The sequence below is a fragment of the Panthera leo genome, chromosome C2, assembly GCF_018350215.1.
Source record: "Panthera leo isolate Ple1 chromosome C2, P.leo_Ple1_pat1.1, whole genome shotgun sequence".
Lineage (NCBI taxonomy): Eukaryota > Metazoa > Chordata > Mammalia > Carnivora > Felidae > Panthera > Panthera leo.
The window spans coordinates 135,865,142-135,887,930 of record NC_056687.1 but is presented as its reverse complement, the minus strand read 5'-3'; the positions used below and the strand labels follow the sequence as shown (position 1 = coordinate 135,887,930).

The following is a 22,789-nucleotide window of genomic DNA, read 5'->3' as shown; positions in this document are numbered from 1 at the left end:
GGATTCTCTTTTTTTCTTAAGTTTATTTATTTATTTTGAGAGAGAGCACATGTGCACATGCACAGAGGGTAGGGACAGAGAGAGAGAGAGAGAGAGAGAGAGAGAGAGAGAATCAAAAGTAGGCTCCATGCTGTCAGCACAGAGCCCTACCCCAGGATCGATCTCATGAACCATGAGATCATGACCTGAGCCAAAATCAAGAGTCAGATGCTTAACTGTGGGAGCCACCCAGGTTCACCCTGACAATTCTGTTATAACTGCAATGAGAAATACCCAATCAGAGAAGATTTGTGTGCCTAGTAACAGACCAGAATCACTTAAAAAAAATTTTTTTTTAGTATTTATTTATTTTTGGGAGACAGAGAGACACAGTGCAAGAGGCGAAGGGCAGAGAGAGAAGGAGACACAGAATCTGAAGCAGGCTCTAGGCTCTGAGCTATCTGCACAGAGCCTGAGGTGGGGCTGGAACCCATGAAGTGCAGGATCATGACCTGGGCCAACGTTGGACGCTTAACTGACTGAGCCACCCAGGCACCGTGACCAGGATCAATCTTTAACTGATCTTTAATCTTTAACATTTCAATTAAATATTTAGGTAGTTTTACTCCATATCCAAAGGATATTATAAATTCAGCCTCACATCTAAATGAGTGTGAGATTCACTCAGATATCACCTCACACCAGTCAGGGTGGCTAAAATGAACAAATCAGGAGACTACAGATGCTGGAGAGGATGTGGAGAAACGGGAACCCTCTTGCACTGTTGGTGGGAATGCAAACTGGTACAGCCACTCTGGAAAACAGTGTGGAGGTTCCTCAAAAAATTAAAAATAGACCTACCCTATGACTCAGCAATAGCACGGCTAGGAATTTACCCAAGGGATGCAGGAGTACTGATGCATAGGGGCACTTGTACCCCAATGTTTATAGCAGCACTCTCAACAATAGCCAAATTAGGGAAAGAGCCTAAATGTCCATCAACTGATGAATGGATAAAGAAGTTGTGGTTTATATACACAATGGAGTACTACATGGCAATGAGAAAGAACGAAATACGGCCCTTTGTAGCAACGTGGATGGAACTGGAGAGTGTGATGCTAAGTGAAATAAGCCATACAGAGAAAGACAGATACCATATGGTTTCACTCTTATGTGGATCCTGAGAAACTTAACAGAAACCCATGGGGGAGGTGAAGGGAAAAAAAAAAAGGGAGGTTAGAGTGGGAGAGAGCCAAAGCATGAGAGACTCTTAAAAACTGAGAACAAACTGAGGGCGGATGGGGGGTGGGAGGGAGGGGAGGGTGGGTGATGGGTATTGAGGAGGGCACCTTTTGGGATGAGCACTGGGTGTTGTATGGACACCAATTTGACAATAAATTTCATATATTGAAAAAAGAAATAAATGAGTGTGAGATTGTGAATAGGAATTCTTATGAAAAATGTTGTTTTTCTATTTTCATGCTCTACCCAGATCCAAGGTTTAAACAAACAAGTCTTCTTCTTTGAGGTCTTTCACCATGCCACCACCCCAGGTGATAATGTCAATTTCATCTTTTGGTTGTCCTAGATTTATGGTGGTATCTGCAATCTGACCTTCCACTGTGCTCAGGACCTAGGCTTTGTCTCTTTTCTCTCGCCAGCTCCAACGCACCGTATTGGTTCATTTCTTCCTTTTGTTCCTCAAATCTAATTCTTTCTCTTAAAATATCACCAGCACAGCCATATTGTAATTTTTTTCTTTAATGCAGCGATTTTACGTATTCTGTATTAGGGTTTACTTTCTGCACCTCTAGTTCATCAATGCTTCTTAATTTTACAGTAGATTTTTTTTTATAATCATAAGAACTCAACCACCCACCACAATGGGTGGTTTGTTTTCATTTCAAAAATATGTGGAAGATACACTATTTCAACTTAATGGTTTAACTCTACAAGAGAAAGTTGAGGTCTTCAGTTATCTATTTGTTATAAAAATAATAATTCCTTCCTCAACAGAAGGTGTGGAAAATACATCTGGTTTGCTTGTGACTACCGCCTTCTATTCTCCTATTCACTATGGCCTCGGCAGAGTTCAATAACTGATTATAGCATCCTTCCCCTGTGAGACAAGATGCCGACTCAGAATGCTTTTCAACATAAAATTCTAGGTAGTTATTGCCAACCATATGGCATTAGGTCATAGAGTAACTCTTATTTGCTATCCTTGTCTAGATAATCTGATTCATTGGGTATTTTTTCTCAGGACTACCATTGTTATCCTCACAAATTAACAGCTTATCTTTTAGTTCTAACAGTGATGTGTGATTGTACAAGTCACTATGAGAAGACTCCAGCATATACATGCATTCGTTAACATAGGTAATGGATACAACTCCTGTCCACAAATCTAGAAATGGCTGCACAGCGCAAAATGCCCAGCTAGCAGTGCTTCTGCAGATGTTGACACGCATTCTTGGCTTTCAAGTTCTCATGTAGTCCCACGGCTGCCAATGAACTCATCTAACTGAGGAGAAAATTTTGTGAAGCCTTTGAGATACTCCTTCACCATGTTTCTGTTTTTTCGTTATCTGAGAATTTTTGGATACCCTATGGTCCTTTTCTACTCACTGATTTCCAGCATATTCCCAGGAACTTTGCAGTTAGACTAGATCATTGAGAATCAATTTTCCAGGGCACTATATTCACTATATCCAAAGCAAATAAGCTTTGGGCTTATGTGAAGTTCTATTCCTTCACAGAAGGTAATGACAGAATATTACTAGGAATAACTTTTATTTTAACCTTAATTTAGCCAGTGTCCCTTTTCAACACAAAGCTAGACTACTCAAAAAGTCATGATCCAATGGTATGGTTTGGTTCTCTGTCCTTATGTTGTAATGTATGTAAATAAGTTGTTAAATAATTTGTTAACTTTGTTAAGTAAGCTGTTAAATAAGTTGTTAAATAGTTTGTAATTTCAGCAATCTATCATTTAGGTCTTGCAGAAATTCTATTGCAAGGTGAAATACAGCTGGAATTCCATTTGGCCTCCATCATTTAATTACTTCTCTCAGCTCACACTTTTGCACCTTAACATGTTAGAGAGTAGGTACTTGAAAAATAACCCCAAATCATGACACTCAACCATTCTAATGGTTACTTCTTAATACTGTGCTCCAATGTGACTCAGGGCTCTGTCATATCCCCCCTTTCTGTCCTGGGTATTGCAGTTTCCTTTTGATGCTCCTGAGTATGTTTCTTAGTGATCACATTACTCTAAATCACTTTCTTAAGAGATGGACACTCACAGATGTTTATCTCCTACTGTATTATAATATGTGGACTTTCACATTCCATCTAGTAGTCAAATTTACCCATCTTTTCCCTAAGGCTATATTAATAAATGAGGGGCGCCTGGGTGGCGCAGTCGGTTAAGCGTCCGACTTCAGCCAGGTCACGATCTCGCGGTCCGTGAGTTCGAGCCCCGCGTCGGGCTCTGGGCTGATGGCTTGGAGCCTGAAGCCTTTCTCCGATTCTGTGTCTCCCTCTCTCTCTGCCCCTCCCCCGTTCATGCTCTGTCTCTCTCTGTCCCAAAAAAAAAATAAATAAAAAAACGTTGAAAAAAAAATAAAAAAAAAATAAATGATATATTTTGTATCAGATATATCTGGAATATCCCATTTCTCATTTTTATAAAGGAAATAAAGGAATCACTGATTTTCTTCATTAACCATTAAAAGTTGCTATTTTCCTTATCAATACCTTTACTGTCTCTGCCCTTTTCTGCTACTTTATTTTACCCTGTTATCTATGACCTCCCAAATGCTTAAAAAAATCCCCATTCACCCCCTAAATCTCAGGTTTTGGCTGGAGTTCCCCTAGCTCAAAAACTCTTTCAATAAATACATTTAAAAAATTATTCTAACCTGATTCCAAATAGCCACAAGTTCATTTTTAATGAATGCCATGCATTCTTTCATGTATTTGTTACACCCTAACCTAAATTCTAGTGAAATTCACTCAAAAATGAATCAGACGTGGTCTCTGCCTTCACACAGCTCATAGTCTAGAAGGGGAAAAGCAACATATGAAAAGACAAAGGCATAAACCAATGTGCTCATAAGCACCATTTATAACTTCCCAAGTTTCTCACCAATATAATCTGTCATTTTAGCAACTTTCTAGTTAATATATATTCATCTCACCTCCCATCTTGCATCAACATTAATACGAATGTCTGCTATGAAGTGCTAATACTTAGGCAAAAAATTTGATTCTCCACATCGAGTCCGTACATATTTTTCTCAAGAGCTGAAAGATGTATTTTTAAAGTAGATTAAACAAAATTGAGTTACCATATAATTTCAAGAAATTGAGGCAATTATATGAACATTTCAGTAGACATTCATCTAGGGAAACTTCTATGTTGTCTCTAAGCCAAATCAATCCCCATAAAATGTGTCAGATAAATCCGTTCAAAGCCTCATGGAATGTGGGGGAAGCCCGGGGTGGAGACAAGCAGGATTGCCCAGTGGGGTTCTCAGACATCCTCCTTGTCTGCAAACAAGCTGGCTGGGATGGACAGCCGATTTTCACTGAGGTGAGAGGCAGAAACTAACCTCAAACCCGCTGAAACTGGGGATCCAGTCTCTCCTCTTCAGGGCACCCAATGTTTCTCAGCACTTCTCTGAAAAGCTGACACCTAAGTTCTTGGCACTCAACAGCCTGTTCTTTCTCACACTTGGCAAAGCCATCACCACACTAACCTATATAAAAAGAAATGCAAAAATGCAAAATGGGAAACCACGCCCACACCGCCACCCGCTGAAGCACAAACCCACAGCGTCCTGCCTGTCCTAAGTTCGCCTCCTCATCAGATGCTGACGTCAGAGACACAGGTACTTGCACACCTTTCTGTGCATGGTTTCCAGCCTGTCCCAAATAATTGTACCACATCATTCACGACAGTGTCGTGACAGTGTCATGACAGCTATAATTCCTGAATAGGGAACTTTCCCTGATACCAACACCCAGGTGAATCCTGTGGGATATGGAGAATATGGCTAAGCATATAGATATCCAACCAGGAGGTCAAGTCATATGGCTTTTGAAATTCTCAGCCTGAATTTGTTAATCTTCTTAATACATATTTGTCTAGTATTTCAGTTAGTGGATCATTCAATGCAAAAAGCTTTTAAGTGTTAAATGCATCCCCCCAAGATGGTTAAAATCATGCCTCCATTCTTGAAGTAATAAAACTCTAAATACCTTTTATCAAAATCAGACTAAGAAGATATTAATTTCATAAAGATTTGTGCAAGGATGACAAGCTACTGACCGATAGAAAAAAATTCGGTCCACAGGTACGTTTTAATTGGCTGCAGAATACTTAAAGGTTTTCTTTAAATGGAATGACTTGGCGAAGCACACCATGTATTGTGCTTCAGTCTCCACCATGGTCTATCACAGGATTTCACTCATCCTATTATCCATGGTCTCTAAAGGCAACTTGCTTTATAAATCCCAGCTGTCACTATTTGCCTTTAGAAGACTATTTTTAAAAAGGATGATAATGAGAATGTATAGAAAACCCCAAGTTATTTTTTTCTTTTAATATAGACAATATGATAAAACATAGATGAGATTAAGATTCTTCAATGACTTTAAGCATCTGCCTGGGCTCTTCATTCCTATTCCATCACACAGTTGACAAAGAGTTGGTGTAGATCTCAGGGGTGGCAGAAATCTATGTCCTCAGAAAAAGTATCGATTTTTACAATAGTTCTCTCATTAGACAACTGCTCTCTATTAGAAGTTTTACATATGTTTCTTCCATCATGCGAACAAACAAACAAAATCAGGCAGGATATTTCAGAAAGTGAAGGCAACATTATTACAATGTTCCACATTGAAAATGAAAATATACATGTATACACATATATTTTTTAAATGACTCCAGTTATCTTTAAAATATTGACCAAATTGAAATTCCCAGAAACTGAAAGACAAATAGAAGAATCAATAAGAACAGTAAATTAGCCAACAGCGGAGATTCTATTTGAAGTGAGAGGGCCATTTAATACCAGCAGTAAGAACACATTTTGAGAGGGAACCGACTTGGGTAAACACATGTCAAGGCGTCTTTGACTTACGTCAAGCTCAAGAGAGCTAAACAATATTTTCCTCAGAATGTACACCCGAGAGATGCAGCTTTGATAGCTATGATATGATGATGTTGAAAAAGCGAGAATGCTATGTTGTTTCCTCTCTCAGAATAATCAAACTTGCTAAACTGGACATTATTTATACATTCATTTATCCATCCATCCATCCATCCATCCATTCATCCATCCGATACTTCTTGAGAACTTGCTGAGTGTTAGACACTCTCACTATACACGCTGGGGATATGGCCCTAAAGGAGTGAGGCAGAGCCCATTCCCTGAAAAAAATGGAGGACAGAACAATTGCAACAGAAACTAGCTTTTGAAAAAGGTTTTTGCAGATCACAGTAAATGCTATGAAGACGATGAACAAGCTGATGGAAGAGAGTGGCTGGAGGCGGCCACCTTCAGGCCAGGTAGTCACAGAAGGCCCTTCTAGGAAATGTATATGACACAAGGCTTCTCAAATTCTGATGTACGGGTGAATCGCCTGAGGATCTTGTTAAAATGCAGATTCTGATTCAGAGGGTGCTGTAGGTGCCTGGGATCCTGCATTTCTCATGAAATCCCAGGTGATGCTGATGGGTCAGGTGCTCGGACCTCACACTGAACAGTAAGGGCTCTAAATAAGAAATGAGAATGGTAAAAAAAAAAAAAATGGGGGCAGGGGCTTTCTGTCTCAATGACAATTACATATAGGGGTTTGGGGAAGGAACTGCCACAAGCCCAGTCTCCCGTCCATCTCATTTCCAAGTTTCTATCGTATGTTTCATAGGAGGCCCCAGGGCATGGTGGAAAGATACCTGCTCTGAGACCAGGCAGTCCTGGGCTTCAATCCTGTCTCTACCTCCTCACAGCACTGAGGTTCTGGACAGTTCACTTGCTTTCACTGTTTTTAAGTTTCACTCTTCTCCATTCTAATAAGATCCTTGGATAATCTCTTTAGCTTATAGAAAATCATCAATAAATGACAGACACTCTAGATTGGCTGATCCAACCTCATTTCCAAGCCCCCTTTTAAAGGCTATTTCTACTCTAAAGGCGTGAAAACTTTAAAAACCTTGATCTCCCTGCCTTTCTTGCTAGAGATGGCTATGTGAGGGCCATGTGAAAGAGTTACAGTCAATGACATCTTGAGGAAATCCCTGCACACTCCTTCCTGCCCACAAAGGCAAAGCCTCAAAGGGAGAAGCCTTTGCCCTCTGTCTTTCTCTATCCTTTCCGTCTCAACAGAGGCTCTAAAGGCTCATTAGGCATGTTACAACCATGAGGTGACAAGAATGGGAATGAGATGCCTGATTGGCTCAGTCGGAAGAGCGGGTGACTCTTGATCTTGGGGTCACGAGTTCAAGCCCCGTGTTGGGTGCAGAGGTTACTTAAAAGAATAAAACGGAAAAAAGAAAAGAATGAGAGTGACAAGCAGTACATTAAGACAGCAGAACAGAAGGGCAAAAAAGAGCCTGGGTGCCTACCAGTATTGCTGTCACCATTCCGAACACGGGCTGCTCAGCTCCAGACCCTTCACAATATGAGAAAATAAAGCCCTTAGTGGCCAAGCTTATGTTGTTAGGTTTTCAGGTTCTTGTAGCTAAATGCAATTGATATGTAATTGTGTCGTGCAGCTATTCATTAGTTTTATTTATTCTGAAGCCACTTGTTAAGAGGAAAAGGTAGATGCAATATAAAACTTGTCAATGTACTTAATACTGCCACCCTGCGGCAGCCTGCGGCAAGTTAGGCTACCAAGGACGCCATTGCATTTGAATACTTGTTTGTATTACCACCGAAGATAATGTGAGGAGTTTCACATGTCAACCCCTAAATTCTCAAGACAAATTTGAAGTGCCAACTTTTTAGAAATTACAATTAAAATCCTCCAGTTCTGGGATAATTGATGATGTTGTTGCTACATAATGAATAGGCCAGCGTCAACCATCATTTCAAATCAAATCTGGGGCATCCTACAAGAAATAAACAAAAATAACTGCCTTGGGCCCTGTGCCTGGAAAAATAAGGCACATATGATTATAGTCAACTGGTTTGAATGGAAAACCAGATTAGTACAATGAATGAACTGCTGTGAAATGAAATCTGGAAAACTGAGACACATGCAGCTGAGTATAGGGGAAAGGAACTTTTTCTTTCTTTTTTTTTAGTGTTTATTTATTTTTGAGAGAGAGAGAGACACCACACAAGTGGGGGAGGGGCAGAGAGAGAGAGAGAATCCAAAGCAGGCTTCAGGCTCTGAGCTGTCAGCACAGAGCCCGATGAGGGGCTCGAACCCACAAACCCTGAGATCACAACCTGAGCTGAAGTCGGACACTTAACCGACTGAGCCACCTAGGTGTCCCTAGAGGAAAGGAACTTTTAAAAGAAGCTGAAGGTCCTTTGATAAATTAGTTAATCAGCAAGTATGTCCTCTGTGTCTCCTATGTGCAAGGCAGTATAGGTCTTTCAAAGACTCTGAAGCAGTATGCCAACTTCAAGGCCCTTCACAGCTCGGGCAAGACAAGCCAGATGAATGAAGCCAGCAACAAGCACAGAGCGGTCCAAGGGAAGGACCCTCACTATGAGCTCAGGTGATTCAGGTAAACTGATGACAAAGAAAAGGGATGGGATTCTCACGGTGAACAGGAGTGACAAAGATGATCCAAGTGAGGGAAAATCTGAGAACTGGGTGTGGAGAAGAAAGAGGGTGAACTGTATTAGTTGAACGTGAACAGACCAGCTTGGTTTGTCCACAGCCTTCAAGGTTAGTGTGGAAGAGTAGTTGGAAAGTGGGTTGTGGGAGTATTATAAGTTGGTTCTTTAGTAATTTGAGTGTAAGACCTGCTTTCCTAAGAGCACATGTGTTTAGAGTAAAAAGTGGCGGTGCTGCTCCCCTGCTTCCTCACGTGGTCTTTCTTCTGTGCATTGCATGCCCCTCATGTTTCCCCATGACCAAATCTCCACTTCTTACGAGTTTACCACCAGTCAGACTGGATCAGGACCCACTCTAATGGCTTCATTTCACCTTAACTACCTCTTTAAAGGCCCTATCTTCAAATGCAGTCACATGATGAGGTGGTGAGGGAAGGGTTTCAACACATGATCTGAGGGGCACACAATTCAGCCCCTAACTGTCCCCAAGCCAGAAACTTGAAATTTATCAGTGTTCCTTTGACATCCCCTTCCTCTGCCAAGTCCTACTTTTCTGTATTTCCACACCATCTAAACTCCTTAGAAAGACATCATAAAATGTTAACTAACTGAAATTTAAATAAAAACTTGGAAAAAAAAAGAAGACATAATAAAATCTTTAAGAGCTAAGCTCTGCCCATCCATGTAGAGATAAACTTTAACTCCCTGACTTTTATAGTCTACTTCCCAAAAAAAGGTCAACTATTTGCTAGTCCACCTCCTGAAATTAACAACCCCTCCTTTCAGTGCATCGAACTCCATTCATCTTTCAAGATTTGCTTCAGTATTAACTTCCCCTTGAAGATCTTGTTGACTCTGCTCCAATTCTTGCTGGCTCCTATCTCTTTCCCTTGTCCAGAAAGAATTTACCATTTCTGCCACTCTACTATCACTCGATATACCATATCACAAATACTGGACCTATGTCCTTCATAAGATCACAAGCTCTTGGGAGAGGTAAAAAAAAACTCTAAATAAAAGAATGCATACTCCGGAGTTTGATTATATGAATGTAAATCTTAGTTCTACTAAGCTTTTTTTACTATGCCAATTTATCAAGTTACTTAAATACACTGGTAACTGGGAATAAGAATAATACCTAATTCATATGGTTATAAGAAATACAGGCAGTTTCTGTTAGTATGATGTAGAGACTCAGTAACAGCTAGCTATTAAAATAAAACAGAGAGAATGTAGCAATGGCCACATCTTTTATTGAGTTCATTTCAGATGCTCTGTCCTATGTGATTTGTATGTATTGTTTCTTATAAACCTTGATAAAATTGATTTGTGTATTGGGACTCACAACACGGGACCCGGTGGCCTGACATGTAAACCTACATCAGCCTGCACTTACGGGAAACACCTGTCAAGGAACCCTAACAAACACTATGCACAATCCTCCAAATCAGCTTTAGCTAGCTAACCTTACACTCAAAAGTAGGACCTTGCTAGCCTCATAAGGAAATCCCCTACCTCCTAGGCCATCATGCCCTGTTTCCATGTTGCCTCTTCTAACTCTCTATAAAACTTGCTCAAAATCCCTCGGGAATGGCACTCCACTGCTTGTGAAGCACTGTATACTCTCAATCCATGGAGTGCTCCCCTTTGAATAAAGGGCATCAAACTCATTACTAAATTGTAATACTTTTGTCATTGGACAATCTCAATCAAATGTAGACATGTATGATTACCCCATTTTATAGAAGAGAGAACAGTCTGTGACAGGATAAGCCCCTAGTCTATACCAAACATGTGGTAGAACCAGGATTTGAGCTAAAGTATAGATGATCCAAAGCATCCGGTCTCCATTTTGACACCCCCAAACAATAGTTGAAATCTGAAGACAGAGTGGGTACTCACTAAGTATTTGTTGAACTACTTAATCCACTATTAATTCACTTTTAAATTGTATTAAAGTATTACTGAGAGTGAAAGATCAGTAATGCACTCAGTAATGTTAGACATGGATAGGAGTTAGTGGTTTACACACTATTTTTAGAATGGAAGTAAAATGCGTCAAAAAAAAAAAAAAAAGGAGGGTATTAGGTAGTAAAAAACACCAGATTTCTGCTGACGTCCCTTACACCCTCCCTCCCTCCCTCCCTTTCCTGCCCTCTCTTCTGCCTCTTCCCCCCTGCCCCCACCCCCACCCCGACACACAACCCAGATCACTGGCTGAAAGCTACTGAGTGCACAAACAGAACATTGCGTTTTATGCTAATCTCCCATCAATGCTGTTTATTGTATCCCATACCTTGCTAGCCTTTTCAATAAAATATGCTTTACCCCATTTCACATAAACCCCCAAACAACATAGATATTAATGATTCAAGTAGTCTTTAAAAACAGAAGTGCACATATACCTCTTATAAAGTCCATCATCTGAGCCTGGGTAGGAAATGAACACAAATCTTATTTCTATAAGTCAGTGAACTTCAGTGATACATTTGTATGAGATGCAATCTTGGGTCAAGTCAGGCTACATGCTCACTTACAGTTTTCTCGTGCTATGATACAATACTGCTCCAGTTCCACAGTGACATTTTAATGATTTTCAAACACTTATCTCAAAGTTCTAAAAATACCATACGCTAAGATGTGCTTTTCCTACAAGACATGCCATCAACTGGTGAATTTAATGTATTTTCCTCTATTAGGTGCAGGTAAAAAAAAAAAAAAAAGAAATATATATCTATTTTTTATGATCATTTTATAGCCATGCTGGCTAACAATAGTTAGTTGGCCTCTATAAAAATACTACATACTTTTGTGGGACATTTATATTAAGGCATTAACAGAAGAAAATGTTAAGTTTTCAGTACCTATTTAGAAATAATACATAACTTCCTATGAAGTAATAATCACTTGAGGAAAAAGTTATAAAGCTACAAAAAATTTAGGGATTTTTTTCAAAATACTTCAAAATTCATAAATCATATTTTGCATTAATCTAATTAATGTTAAATGTGTTTCGTTGATATTTTTTGCTTTACACTTTGCAAGAGATAGAATATGATTGTATATGTTCCCTAAACAAAATTGGTCTATTACTGAACAGAGATGAACATATTTATTTTTTATTTTTTTTATTTATTTTTATTTTTTTATTTTTTATTTTTTTAAATATGAAATTTATTGTCAAATCGGTTTCCATACAACACCCAGTGCTCATCCCAACAGGTGCATATTTATTTAAATGTAAATGTAAAACTCATTTTTAAGATGGGGGTTTGAATGAGTAAAATTGTTACTGGTCCCAGAGTATTCAAGTTCATGCCCTCCTCCACCCCCAAATGTAAGGTACAGTCTTTCATGTGCAAGCACTTCCGTTAGTGTAACACACTTGGCCTTTCCTGCTCCTTCACTCACTTCTTCACCGAGGAAGAGGAGGAATTTAATCAGATTGAGTTTGGAAGGACACATAGGTATGCATAGGGTGGCCCCTTCCTCTTTAAGAAGCAGCTGTATTTGGGGAACATCTGTTCTGCTCTGGTCCTCCAAGCTTGAAATTATAACTTGGGGAGCTCTGCCTTTGCCATTTTATAGCTCTGTTTGTGATCGAGGGGTGACTTTCCCTAAATCTGGAGCTCACAAGAGGAAGCCCACTTGCTGTAGATATACGTCACATTCTCTGTTATCAGTTTTATCAGAAATCAAGGTGATATGCTGATCTCCCATCTGCCTTATTCTTATTTCTTTCTGAGTTGGCCCAGTACTTGGGTGGAAAAAGGAGTGTTTTAATTGAGCTCTTTCAAATCCCAAGTGAGTAAGTATATTTTGCTCCTTTGGTGAATTTCAGTCTTCCAAGATAGGGATTTCTCCCCTATCTACAGACATGACAGGCCTAAGACAAAGGTGACGAGTTAAATTTTATAAAACCATTACACATGATTCTCCTGCTCAAAGCCAGTCAGGATGATTAAATTACTCCCTTTAAACAAAAAAAAAAAAAAAAAAAAAAAAAAGTAGTCATATATTACTTTTTAGTTTTACACTTCTATCTACACACATATATAAAGGTATATGATATACACACATATATATTTAAGATGTGAATAATAATTTTATTCAAATAATCCCTATTGCGGCATAATAGAAAATATATATTTGGTTTTTACCTCCTGCAACTGGCAAACAACTCTATAACCCTTGGAATCTCTGGGATGATGAGTGTCTTTCATATGCTAATGATTGATTGGTGGCTGGGGGTCCCTACATGCTTCCATGGTGAAAGACCCAAAATCAGAGAGGGAACTTTCACCCCACCCCTAACCTTCTGGAAGATGAGAGGGGCTGGGGACTGAGTTAATCACCAATGGCCAGTGATGTAATCACTCATGTCTACATAATGAAACCTCCATAAAAACTCCTGGACAGTGGGGTGTGGAAAGCTTCTGAGTTGGTAAACACACTGAGGTTCTGGGAGTGTGGCACACCCAGACAGAGCATGGCCGCTCCACCTCCCTCCTCCCCATGCCCTGCCCCATGCATCTCTTCCATTTTGTTCTTCCTGAATTGTATCCTTTGTAACCATATAAATCAAGTGTTTCCCTGAGTGCTGTGAGTTGTTCTAACAAATTATTAAATTTGAAAAGGAGGAATGTCGGGGAATCCCCAACTTCATAGCCAAATTGGACAGACGTGTACAGGTCCCCTGGGCACCCAATATTTGTGACTGGCATCTGAAGTGAGGACAGTCTCGTGGGAATGAGCCCATAAGCGTGTGGAGACCGACACTAACTCTGTAGTCATCGCAGAGCTGAATTGAATTAAATGATAGGACACCCAGTTGGTGGCCAGAAAGTTGTAGAACTGGTTCTTGGTGGGGAGAAAACCCACATATTTGGTGTCGCGGTGTTGTGAGCAAATATAGTTCATACTCACCTTCTCTATTCCTACAACACACAGAAAAAAACCCTAAAAACAAAATCTATGCACACTGACTCCCATGTTTTCTTTTCTCTCGCTGGACAGGTATTACACTTGCTGTAATATCTGAGTAACTTTAATTGTAAGACTGCTCTTTCCTTGTGCATGTAAATATGCCACACTGTTCAGTCATGCAAATGCATAGGAAAATAGTTGTGCATTTGCAAACATTTCAGATGATGGAAGTGGGGGAAGAGGCACCACACCACGATAGTTCTCCATTTGGGTTGTCATTTCAAGAGACTTTTGTATGTTTAAAACACTCACATATGTGTTTTAAACGAGTTGAAATAAAAGAGTTCATTCTGAGCAAGTCATAATTCTTGAAATGTCAGATAGTCGGTTCTCATAAAGAACTTCACACATAGGAAGTCCCTTGCAATGACAATTGTTTATTCTCTGGTCACCAAAGTATGTAATCCTACCCCTGTTTAAATGAAATAATATCAACATTTTTTTCAGTGCCAGTTTTTGTCAGCTTGCATGAATTTTAAGGAATTTCTTAACACCTATAAACCAGAAGGTAAAAGGAAAGCAACATAAAATCGTAGAATCCTTTAAAGATCATTGAAAAGCTTGTCTGTGCCTTAAAACAAATCATGATAGTGTTATGTACGATAAAATACAGAAACACATTTGTCTGCAACAATCCACTCTAGCAACCACTAAACACTGGATTCTTAATTTTGCACGTGAAATTTTCACGTCTAAATTTTGAGCAACTGCACTTCAGATGAAACTGAGAGAGGGATTTTTAATCACATCATTTTAACTTCACTCATTGCTATCGATTCATATTTTTCCCTAATAAAATAATGTGGTGTGACTCTTTATATTCTAAACTGTTTTTCCATCTTTATCTTATTTGCATAGGAATATGAACTTCTGGTTCCTGTCAAATGAGTCTTTATTACAAAGACGAGGATGTAAATTCATGTGAGTCTCCGTGATTTTGGAATAGGCACCAAGCGCTAACTGCTAACAGTTATGAATATTTATCAGTTGCTGTTATTAAAAAGACAATTTTTTTTCCTCCTAGAGATTCTGAGTAAACAATTTCAAAATGTTACTCCATCTGTCAATGTTTTCTGAAAACAGTACCAACCTTCTTTTTTATCTTCTGGAGTAATCTTCACTTTTGTATCTGTTATGTCTTTGAATGAGGCCAGAAAAAGTACCACATCTCCTTTCTCATTCTTTATAGGAACAATATCCAATAGGCACCAAAATGGAGACCCTGCAACAGTAATAAAAATACAAATCAGCCACTGCCTCGTGTTTTTTCTATGAAAATCTCAATCATTAGTGGTGCAGTTAATAAAGTCCTTACTGTTTTCTTCTATCCCACACCTCCCCTCCAAAATCTTAAAAATGTCAGTTTTCAGATTCCATAAATGTCTAGCCCATATGCATATCTCTTCATTCCCAAATGAAATGCTTTCTTTGAAAATAAGGCTGTATTTTATACAAAACCACTTGTCTGTGCTGAGATATTTCTGCTTATGTAATTCAAAATGTATTTCTTTTTTGAACTTGTTGATGTTGAAGCATTCCGCTTTATGAAACATTGCCCCTTCCCACCCCCAACACACACGGGTTGCTAAAATAAAGACCTTTGTTCGGTATGAGATTGCTAGAGGTTTATTTAGTCAATTTAAAAATCAATGATTGTCCACCAGAACGGCTAAAGTTGTTAAAAAAAAAAAAGATGAAAAATACCAAGTTTGGGGGGAAATGCATAGTCACTTAAACTCTCCTACATTGTTGGCTGGTTGCAAATTAGTATCTATACTGTAAAAATTGTACAACAGCATTAAGATATATTCCCACAATACAAAATTACGCAGCAATGTGAATAAGAGTTATACAATAACTGACAATCAGATGGATGAATATCCCTAACATAATAATGAGCAGAATGCATATATATTAAGTATAAAAACAGGCAAAACTCATCTACAGTGTTAAAAGTCAGGATGGTGGTCTGGGAGATGGTGATTAGAAAGAAGAGGACACAGGTGGGGCACCTGGGTGGCTCAGTAATTTAGGAGTCTGACTTCGGCTCAGGTCATGATCTCATAGTTCGTGAGTTTGAGGCGCGCGAGCTGTGCTGACAGCTCAGAGCCTGGAACCTGCTTCTGTATCTCGCTCTCTCTCTGTCCCTCCCCCCTTCAAAAATAAATAAACATTGAAATAGAAAAACTAAAAAAAAAAAAGAAGGGGACACAGGTCCTAGAGTTCTGGCATGCTGGTCATGTTCTGCTTTATGATCTTTCTGTTGCTTCCATTGGAGTGTTTAGTTTTGCAAACCTGTCAAACTCCATGTATGCATGTGTATTTTTCAGTAGGTGCATATTACTTCAAAAGCGTATTTTTTTTTTAATTTTTTTTTAATGTTTATTTATTCTTGAGACAGAGAGAGACAGAGCATGAATGGGGGAGGGTCAGAGAGAGGGAGACACAGAATCGGAAACAGGCTCCAGGCTCCGAGCTGTCAGCACAGAGCCCGACACGGGGCTCAAACTCACGGACCGTGAGATCATGACCTGAGCCGAAGTCGGACGCTTAACCGACCAAGCCACCCAGGCGCCCCTCAAAAGCGTATTTTAAAAAGCGGTAAGTTCAATTCTATTTTTCGAGCAAAAGAACCCTGAGAAATAATATTAGCAGCTTCAAGTTCAAACCTAAGGCTCATATTTTGAAATGTTTTTATATATATTAAAATATGAATATATTAAAGTTCTCATACTAGATTTCCTCCTAAAAAACATTTCTGGGCAAAAAAAAAGTTGAAAGTGGCAAAAAAGGTATTATGTGCTTAAAAACAAAACTATTAATCTATTCACACATATTTTTTCCATCATTTTTCTTTTGATGAGCAAAAAAATCCCTCAATACTGTGAATTTCCATCTTATATGGGAGTTGATTTCACAGTTGGGTATAAGACAAAAATAACAGTCAGAAATACCCTCGATATTTTAGGTTGTTTTGTATATACTGTATTAGATCTCACAGTTTCCAACACAGCTGATGTATCCATCCAGCCTTGGAATCTATCACAGATGAAGGAGCTGATACAGGGGCCATCTGACAAAAAGATCACATTTTATTTTAGCTGCTACTGTACTTTTTGAAAAGTGTGGTTGAATACACATGCAATAAACATGAGTACGATGTGCTTCCACTGTATAAAGGATGCATGGAATATGTGCCTGTCCCAATGGATCCTCCTAAATAGCTTCAGCATCATAAGTCAGAAGTTCCTCCCTGTCCTTCGGATTCAGATCTATGGTTTCCTTTCATTCGTCTTCCCAAATATCTATGCCACAGCAATTCTATTTCAATACCACATCACCAGGCTCCCAGAGAACGGGATCTAACCATACCTCCAACATTAACTAGCTCCGGACCATGGGGGAGTCAATTAACTTCTCTTCTCCAATTAACTTGGTTCCCTCAATTGTAATATCCTCATATCCTTCACTCCAGTGATGCGTAGAGTAACCCAAACACCATGAGACAATATATCAACCCTATTGTCTACAACTAATAGGGAAACCTCATCAATGAGCCGTAGTCCTGGCCAAACACTACTATCCCCATTATCCCAGGATGGCTCTTAATTCAATTTTTTTCTATAGCCACCATTTCCAGTTGGGAGCGGTTTGTGCTAATGCTGTAGCTATGGTAGGAACAAAAAGAATCATCAGGGCAAGCTGTCAACCAGACCCTGGACATATTAATAGCGGGGACCCAGGAAAGAATATGAATCTGATAGTCGGATCACATTTTTAAAGCATCTCTGTCACTTGTCTTGCAAAAAACGTCACCCAAATCAGAACAGAGGCTATTATTTTTCCCGAAAATACATTTTATCTATGCACTCAGACAAGCCTCATTATTGTCTCCACAGAGCCTTTGCACAGGTGCACCAAAGTATTTTAGAGAGAGGCAAAAGCATATCAGGTGAGAGCCAAGCAAAGAGCTGCCAAATGTCAATATTCTCGAATCAGCACAGCAGTCATTTTACATGGTGTTCTGGGAGTGTTGAAAGAGCACTTTGAGATTTATCTTTTAAGTGAGATGTGATCTTTGACATTTTATAAATTCAGTAAAAGTCCATTAACACGGGTCCTTTTAAATTCAGATTTTTGTAATAATTTGGCATGGACTAGGCTGACGTCTGCCTTCCCATTGCATATATGACAAAAAAATGTGTAGAGGCGTGTATCTCAGAGATACTGCAGGTTTGGTTCCAGACCACCCCAAAAAAGTAAATATCACAATAAAGCAGGTTAAATGAATTGTTTTTGATTCCCAGGGCATATACAAGTTATGCTTACGCTATACAGTAGTCTATTAAGTGTGCAATAGCACGGTGTTTCAAAATGCAAAGTACACGCTTTAATTAAAAATGCTTAATTTCTTTCAAATACGCTAACCATCATCTGAAGGCTCAATGAGTTGTAATCCTTTTGCTGGAGGGTGTTTGCCTTGATGTTGATGGCCGCTGACTGCTCAAGGGAGGGTGGTTGCTGAAAGTGAGTGGCTGTGGCGATTTCTTAAAAAAAGGAAACAATGAGTTTGCCGTATCAATTGAGTCTTCCTTTCATGAACGATTTCTCTGTAGCACGTGATGCTGTTTGATAGCACTTTACCTGCAGAACTTCTTTCAAAATTGGAGTCAATCCCCTCAAGTCCTACTACCGCTCTATCAACTAAGTTTATGTGATACTCTAAATCTTTTGTCGTTATTTCAGCAATATTCCCAGCATCTGCACCGGGAGTAGATTCATCTCAAGAAACACTTTCTTTGCTCATCCTAAGAAGCAAGTCCTCATCTGTTCAAGTTTTACCATGAGATTGCAGCCATTCAGTCACAGCTTCAGGCTCCACTTGTCATTCTAATTCTCTTGCTATGTCCACCATATCTGCAGTGACTCCCCCCACTGAAGTCTGGAACCTATCAAAGGCATCCATGAAAATTGGAATCAACTTCTTCCAAATTCCTGTTAATAGCGATATTTTGGGGGTGCCTGAGTGGCTCAGTCATGCATCCCACTTCAGCTCAGGTCATGATCTCACAGCTCGTGAGTTCAAGCCCCACATCGGGCTCTGTGCTGACAGCTCGGAGCCTGGAGCCTGCTTCGAACTCTCTATCTCCCTCTCTGTCTACCCCTTCCCCATTTGCACTCTGTCTCTCTCTCAAAGATAAATAAACATTAAAAACACGTATTAAAATAGTGATGTTTTGACCTCTTCGACGAAACACAAATGTTCTTAAAGACATCTAGAATGGTGAATTCTTTCCAGGAGGTTTTCAATTTACTTTTTCCAGGTGCATCAGAAGAATCACTATCTATGGCAGCTACAGCTTTATAAAATGGGTTTCTTAAATAATAAGACTTAAATCAAAATTACTCCTTGATACATGGGCTGCAGAATGGACATTGTGTTAGCAGGCATGAAAACTACGTTAATCTCATTGTACATTTCCATCAGAGTTCTTGGATGAACAGCTGCATCACTAATGACCAGTAATATTTTGAAAGGAATCCTTTTTCTAGAAGCATCAACCGTGGGTTTAAAATTAAAACAGATTATAAACATCGGTTGTAAACAGATGTGCTATCATCCAGGCTTTGTGGTTCCATGTACAGAGCACAGGCGGAGTAGACCTAGCATAATTCTCAAGAGCCCTAGGATTTTTGAAATGGTCGATGAGCACTGGTTTCAACTAAAAGTCACCTGCTACATTAACCCCTAACAAGAGAGTCAGTCTATCTTTTGAAGCTCTGAAACCAGCCATTGACCTTTCCTCGCCAGCTATGAAAATCCTAGATGGCATCTTTTTCCAATGGAAGGCTGTGTCTCCTACGTTGAACATGTGTCATTTAGTGGAGCCACCTTCACCTTCTGGGTCACTTGTTGTAGCTTCTCCATCAGTACATGCTTCTTCACCTTGCCGCCTTCTGTTATGGAGGAGGCTTCTTTCCGTAAACCTCATGAACCAATCTCCGCTGGCTTCAAACTCTTCTTCTGCAGTTTCCTCACCTCTCAGAGTTCATAGACTTGAAGAGAGTTAGGGTCTTGCTCTTGTTTAGATTTTGGCTTAAGGGAATGTTGTGGTTGCTTTGATCTTCTATTGAGACCACTCGAACTTTCTCCATATCAGCCATGAGGCTGTTTCTCTTTCTTATGATTCTTGTGTTCACTGGAGCAGCACTTTTAATTTTCTTCAAGAACCTCTGTGCATTCCCAACTTGGCTATTTGGCACAAGAACCCTAGCTTTTGGCCTGTTTTGACTTTCAACATGCCTTCCTCACTCGGCTTAACCATTTCTAGCTTTTGATTGAAAGTGAGAGATGTGCAACTTTTCCTTTCACATGAACACTTGGAGGCCACTGAAGGGTTATTAATTGGCCTGATTTCAATATTGCTGTGTCTCAGGGAATAGTGGGGCCCAAGGAATGAGAGAGAGGTGGGGAAGAGCCTGTTGGTAGAGCAGTCAAAACACACACATTTATTGATTTAAGTTGGCTGTCTTCTATGGGCACAGTTGGTGGTGCCCCCAAACAATTGCAATAGTAATAACAAAGCTCACTGATCACAGATCACCATAACAACTATAATAATAATGAAAAAGTCGGAAATAGCGAGAGAATTATCAAAATGTGACACACACACACCAAGTGAGCAAATGTTGGGAAAACAGCTCCAATAGACTTGCTCTATGCAGGGTTGCTACAAACCTTCAGTTTGTGAAAAACACAGCACAATAAAATAAAGCACAATAAGAGGAGGTATGCCTATATGAGGGAAACAGTATAAGGGAGATATAGGCCTATTTCCTTCCTCCTTCCCTTCCCTTCTTCCTTTCTTCTTTCAATTGATCTTTCAGATTCATCCACACCAATTGCCTTATAAATATGATGTTAGCTGGGGCGCCTGGGTGGCTCAGTTGATCAAGCATCTGACTTTGGCTCACATCACCATCTCATGGTTTGTGAGTTCGAGCCCCACAACGGGCTCTCTGCTGTCAACACAGAGCCTGCTTCAGATCCTCTGTCCCCCCCTCTCTCTACCCATGACCTGCTTGCATGCTCTCTCTCTCTCTCTCTCTCTCTCTCTCTCAAAAATAAATACTTAAATAAATGAAGAAGTAGCATGGGAGGAGGAAACATAAAAAAAAATGACGTTAGCCACGCCTAACATTAGAAAGCAAAACATTTTCCACTTGCTTCTTCCACAAAAAGAGGACAGATGCAAAGCCTTGCCAAGCAGATTCAAAGCAAAACCCCTCACACTTAATTTGCTCACTTATCCATCCTTTCCCCCCTGCTTTCCTAAATCTCTCTACCAGGACCTCTGTCCTAGCTCTGTGACAAAATCTCTATCCTTGCATGACTATCATAATTCAAAGCTATTCCCCAAGGTTGGCCTCTTCCTCTTTTACTCATGGGCACAGTAATGATCGTGCAACATCTTTCAGTCAACAGTAAGTCAGGCCCGGTGCAATAAATCTCTCTTAGGGTTAAGGTGGGAGGCAGCACACCCTTCAGCCTAAAACCCAGAGATGTGAAGGATTCTTAAAAACAGGTTAGAGGGCAGAAATCTTATGTCAATTTTAAGTTCTTCTGTGTATAGCAGCAGTAATTATCATGTGGGTTGGTGAGTGTTAAAACAGATGAGGCTCTGCCAGGATTTAAGTTAATAACACCTTTGACTTCCATGGATAAATACAATTCATGGGGAGAAAAGAGGGTTTATACCCTATATGGTAAAATGTATTTTCGGAATTGCATAAATAATTACACAGAGCTTAATTCCGGTGGAATGTCCCTATCTCCCATTTTGGCACTTCCTTTTTCTCAGTTGGGAAACAAGCGTATTGGAGAATTTGACTTGCTAGTATTTACAATTTTAAGAAGACTGATGTGTTTTCTACACAGCCCCCAAAGATTCTACTTGGCAAGAAGTAAAAACTAATGATAAGGTTTCCGGTATGAATTCAAGGCTCAATAACTTAATATAAGGAGGTAGAGATATAAAGCAAATTGAGTTGTGAGTTGTTCCCTTCTCTGTAATGTCTATGCTGTCATGATGAGCTTACAAATTGCCTTTCCCAATGGAAGGTCAGTAGCAGAAAGTGGGATGTGGACCCTCTGCATATGCTCACGTTTCTTAAGCAGGACGTTGCTTGGATTTCAACGAGAAATATGTGTGATGTTTAGCTTTTAAAATTATTACTACAATCCTATAATATCCTAAGTGTTAACAGCATCAATGTCATGCGACTGAAACATTTTCAGGTGCTCTTCATATTGCACATCAACTCTGTTGAGCCTTATTCCTAACAACCATTGTCTCAGTGCTACTTACTCGATGATGGGGTGACAGGTTTGACACTTTTTTAAGAAATTAGTCCATGGGGTAAAAGACCTAAATATGAGTCCGGAAACCGTCGAAATCCTAGAGGAGAACACAGGAAGCAACTTCTTTGACGTTCGCCGCAGCACCTTCTTACTAGACACATCGCCATAGGCAAGGGAAACTAAAGCAAAAATGAACTATTGGGGCTTCATCAAGCTAAAAATCTTCTGGGGTGCCTGGGTGGTTCAGTTGGTTAAGCATCCAACTTCGGCTCAGGTCATGATCTCATGGTTTGTGAGTTCAAGCTGTGCACCTGAGGCACCTGGCTGGCTCAGTTGGTGGAGCATGTGACTTTTGATCTCAAGAGTCATGAGTTCAATGACCACTTTGGGCATAGAGATTGCTTAAAAATAAGTAAATAAGGGGCACCTGGGTGGCTCAGTCAGTTAAGCATCTGACTTCGGCTCAGGTCATGATCTCATAGTTCGTGAGTTCAAGCCCCATGTCAGGTTCTGTGCTGACAGCTCAGAGCCTGGAGCCTGCTTCGGATTCTGTGTCTCCCTCTCTCTCTGCCCCTCCCCAACCTGTGCTCTGTCTCTCTCTGTCTCTCAAAAAATAAATAAATGTAAAAACAAAACTTTTAAAAAAGACAAAAATCTT

At 39.8% G+C, this 22,789-nt stretch overlaps 1 protein-coding gene across 1 annotated transcript in view; it reads right to left on the bottom strand.

Moving 5' to 3' along the window:
- Nucleotides 1-22,789, bottom strand: part of KCNH8 (potassium voltage-gated channel subfamily H member 8) — a 355,694-nt gene that overhangs the window by 188,546 nt on the left and 144,359 nt on the right. The window contains exon 3 of the mRNA XM_042903485.1: nucleotides 14,860-14,991. Coding sequence (XP_042759419.1) covers nucleotides 14,860-14,991 — 132 coding nt within the window. The remainder of the gene's footprint in view (nucleotides 1-14,859; nucleotides 14,992-22,789) is intronic.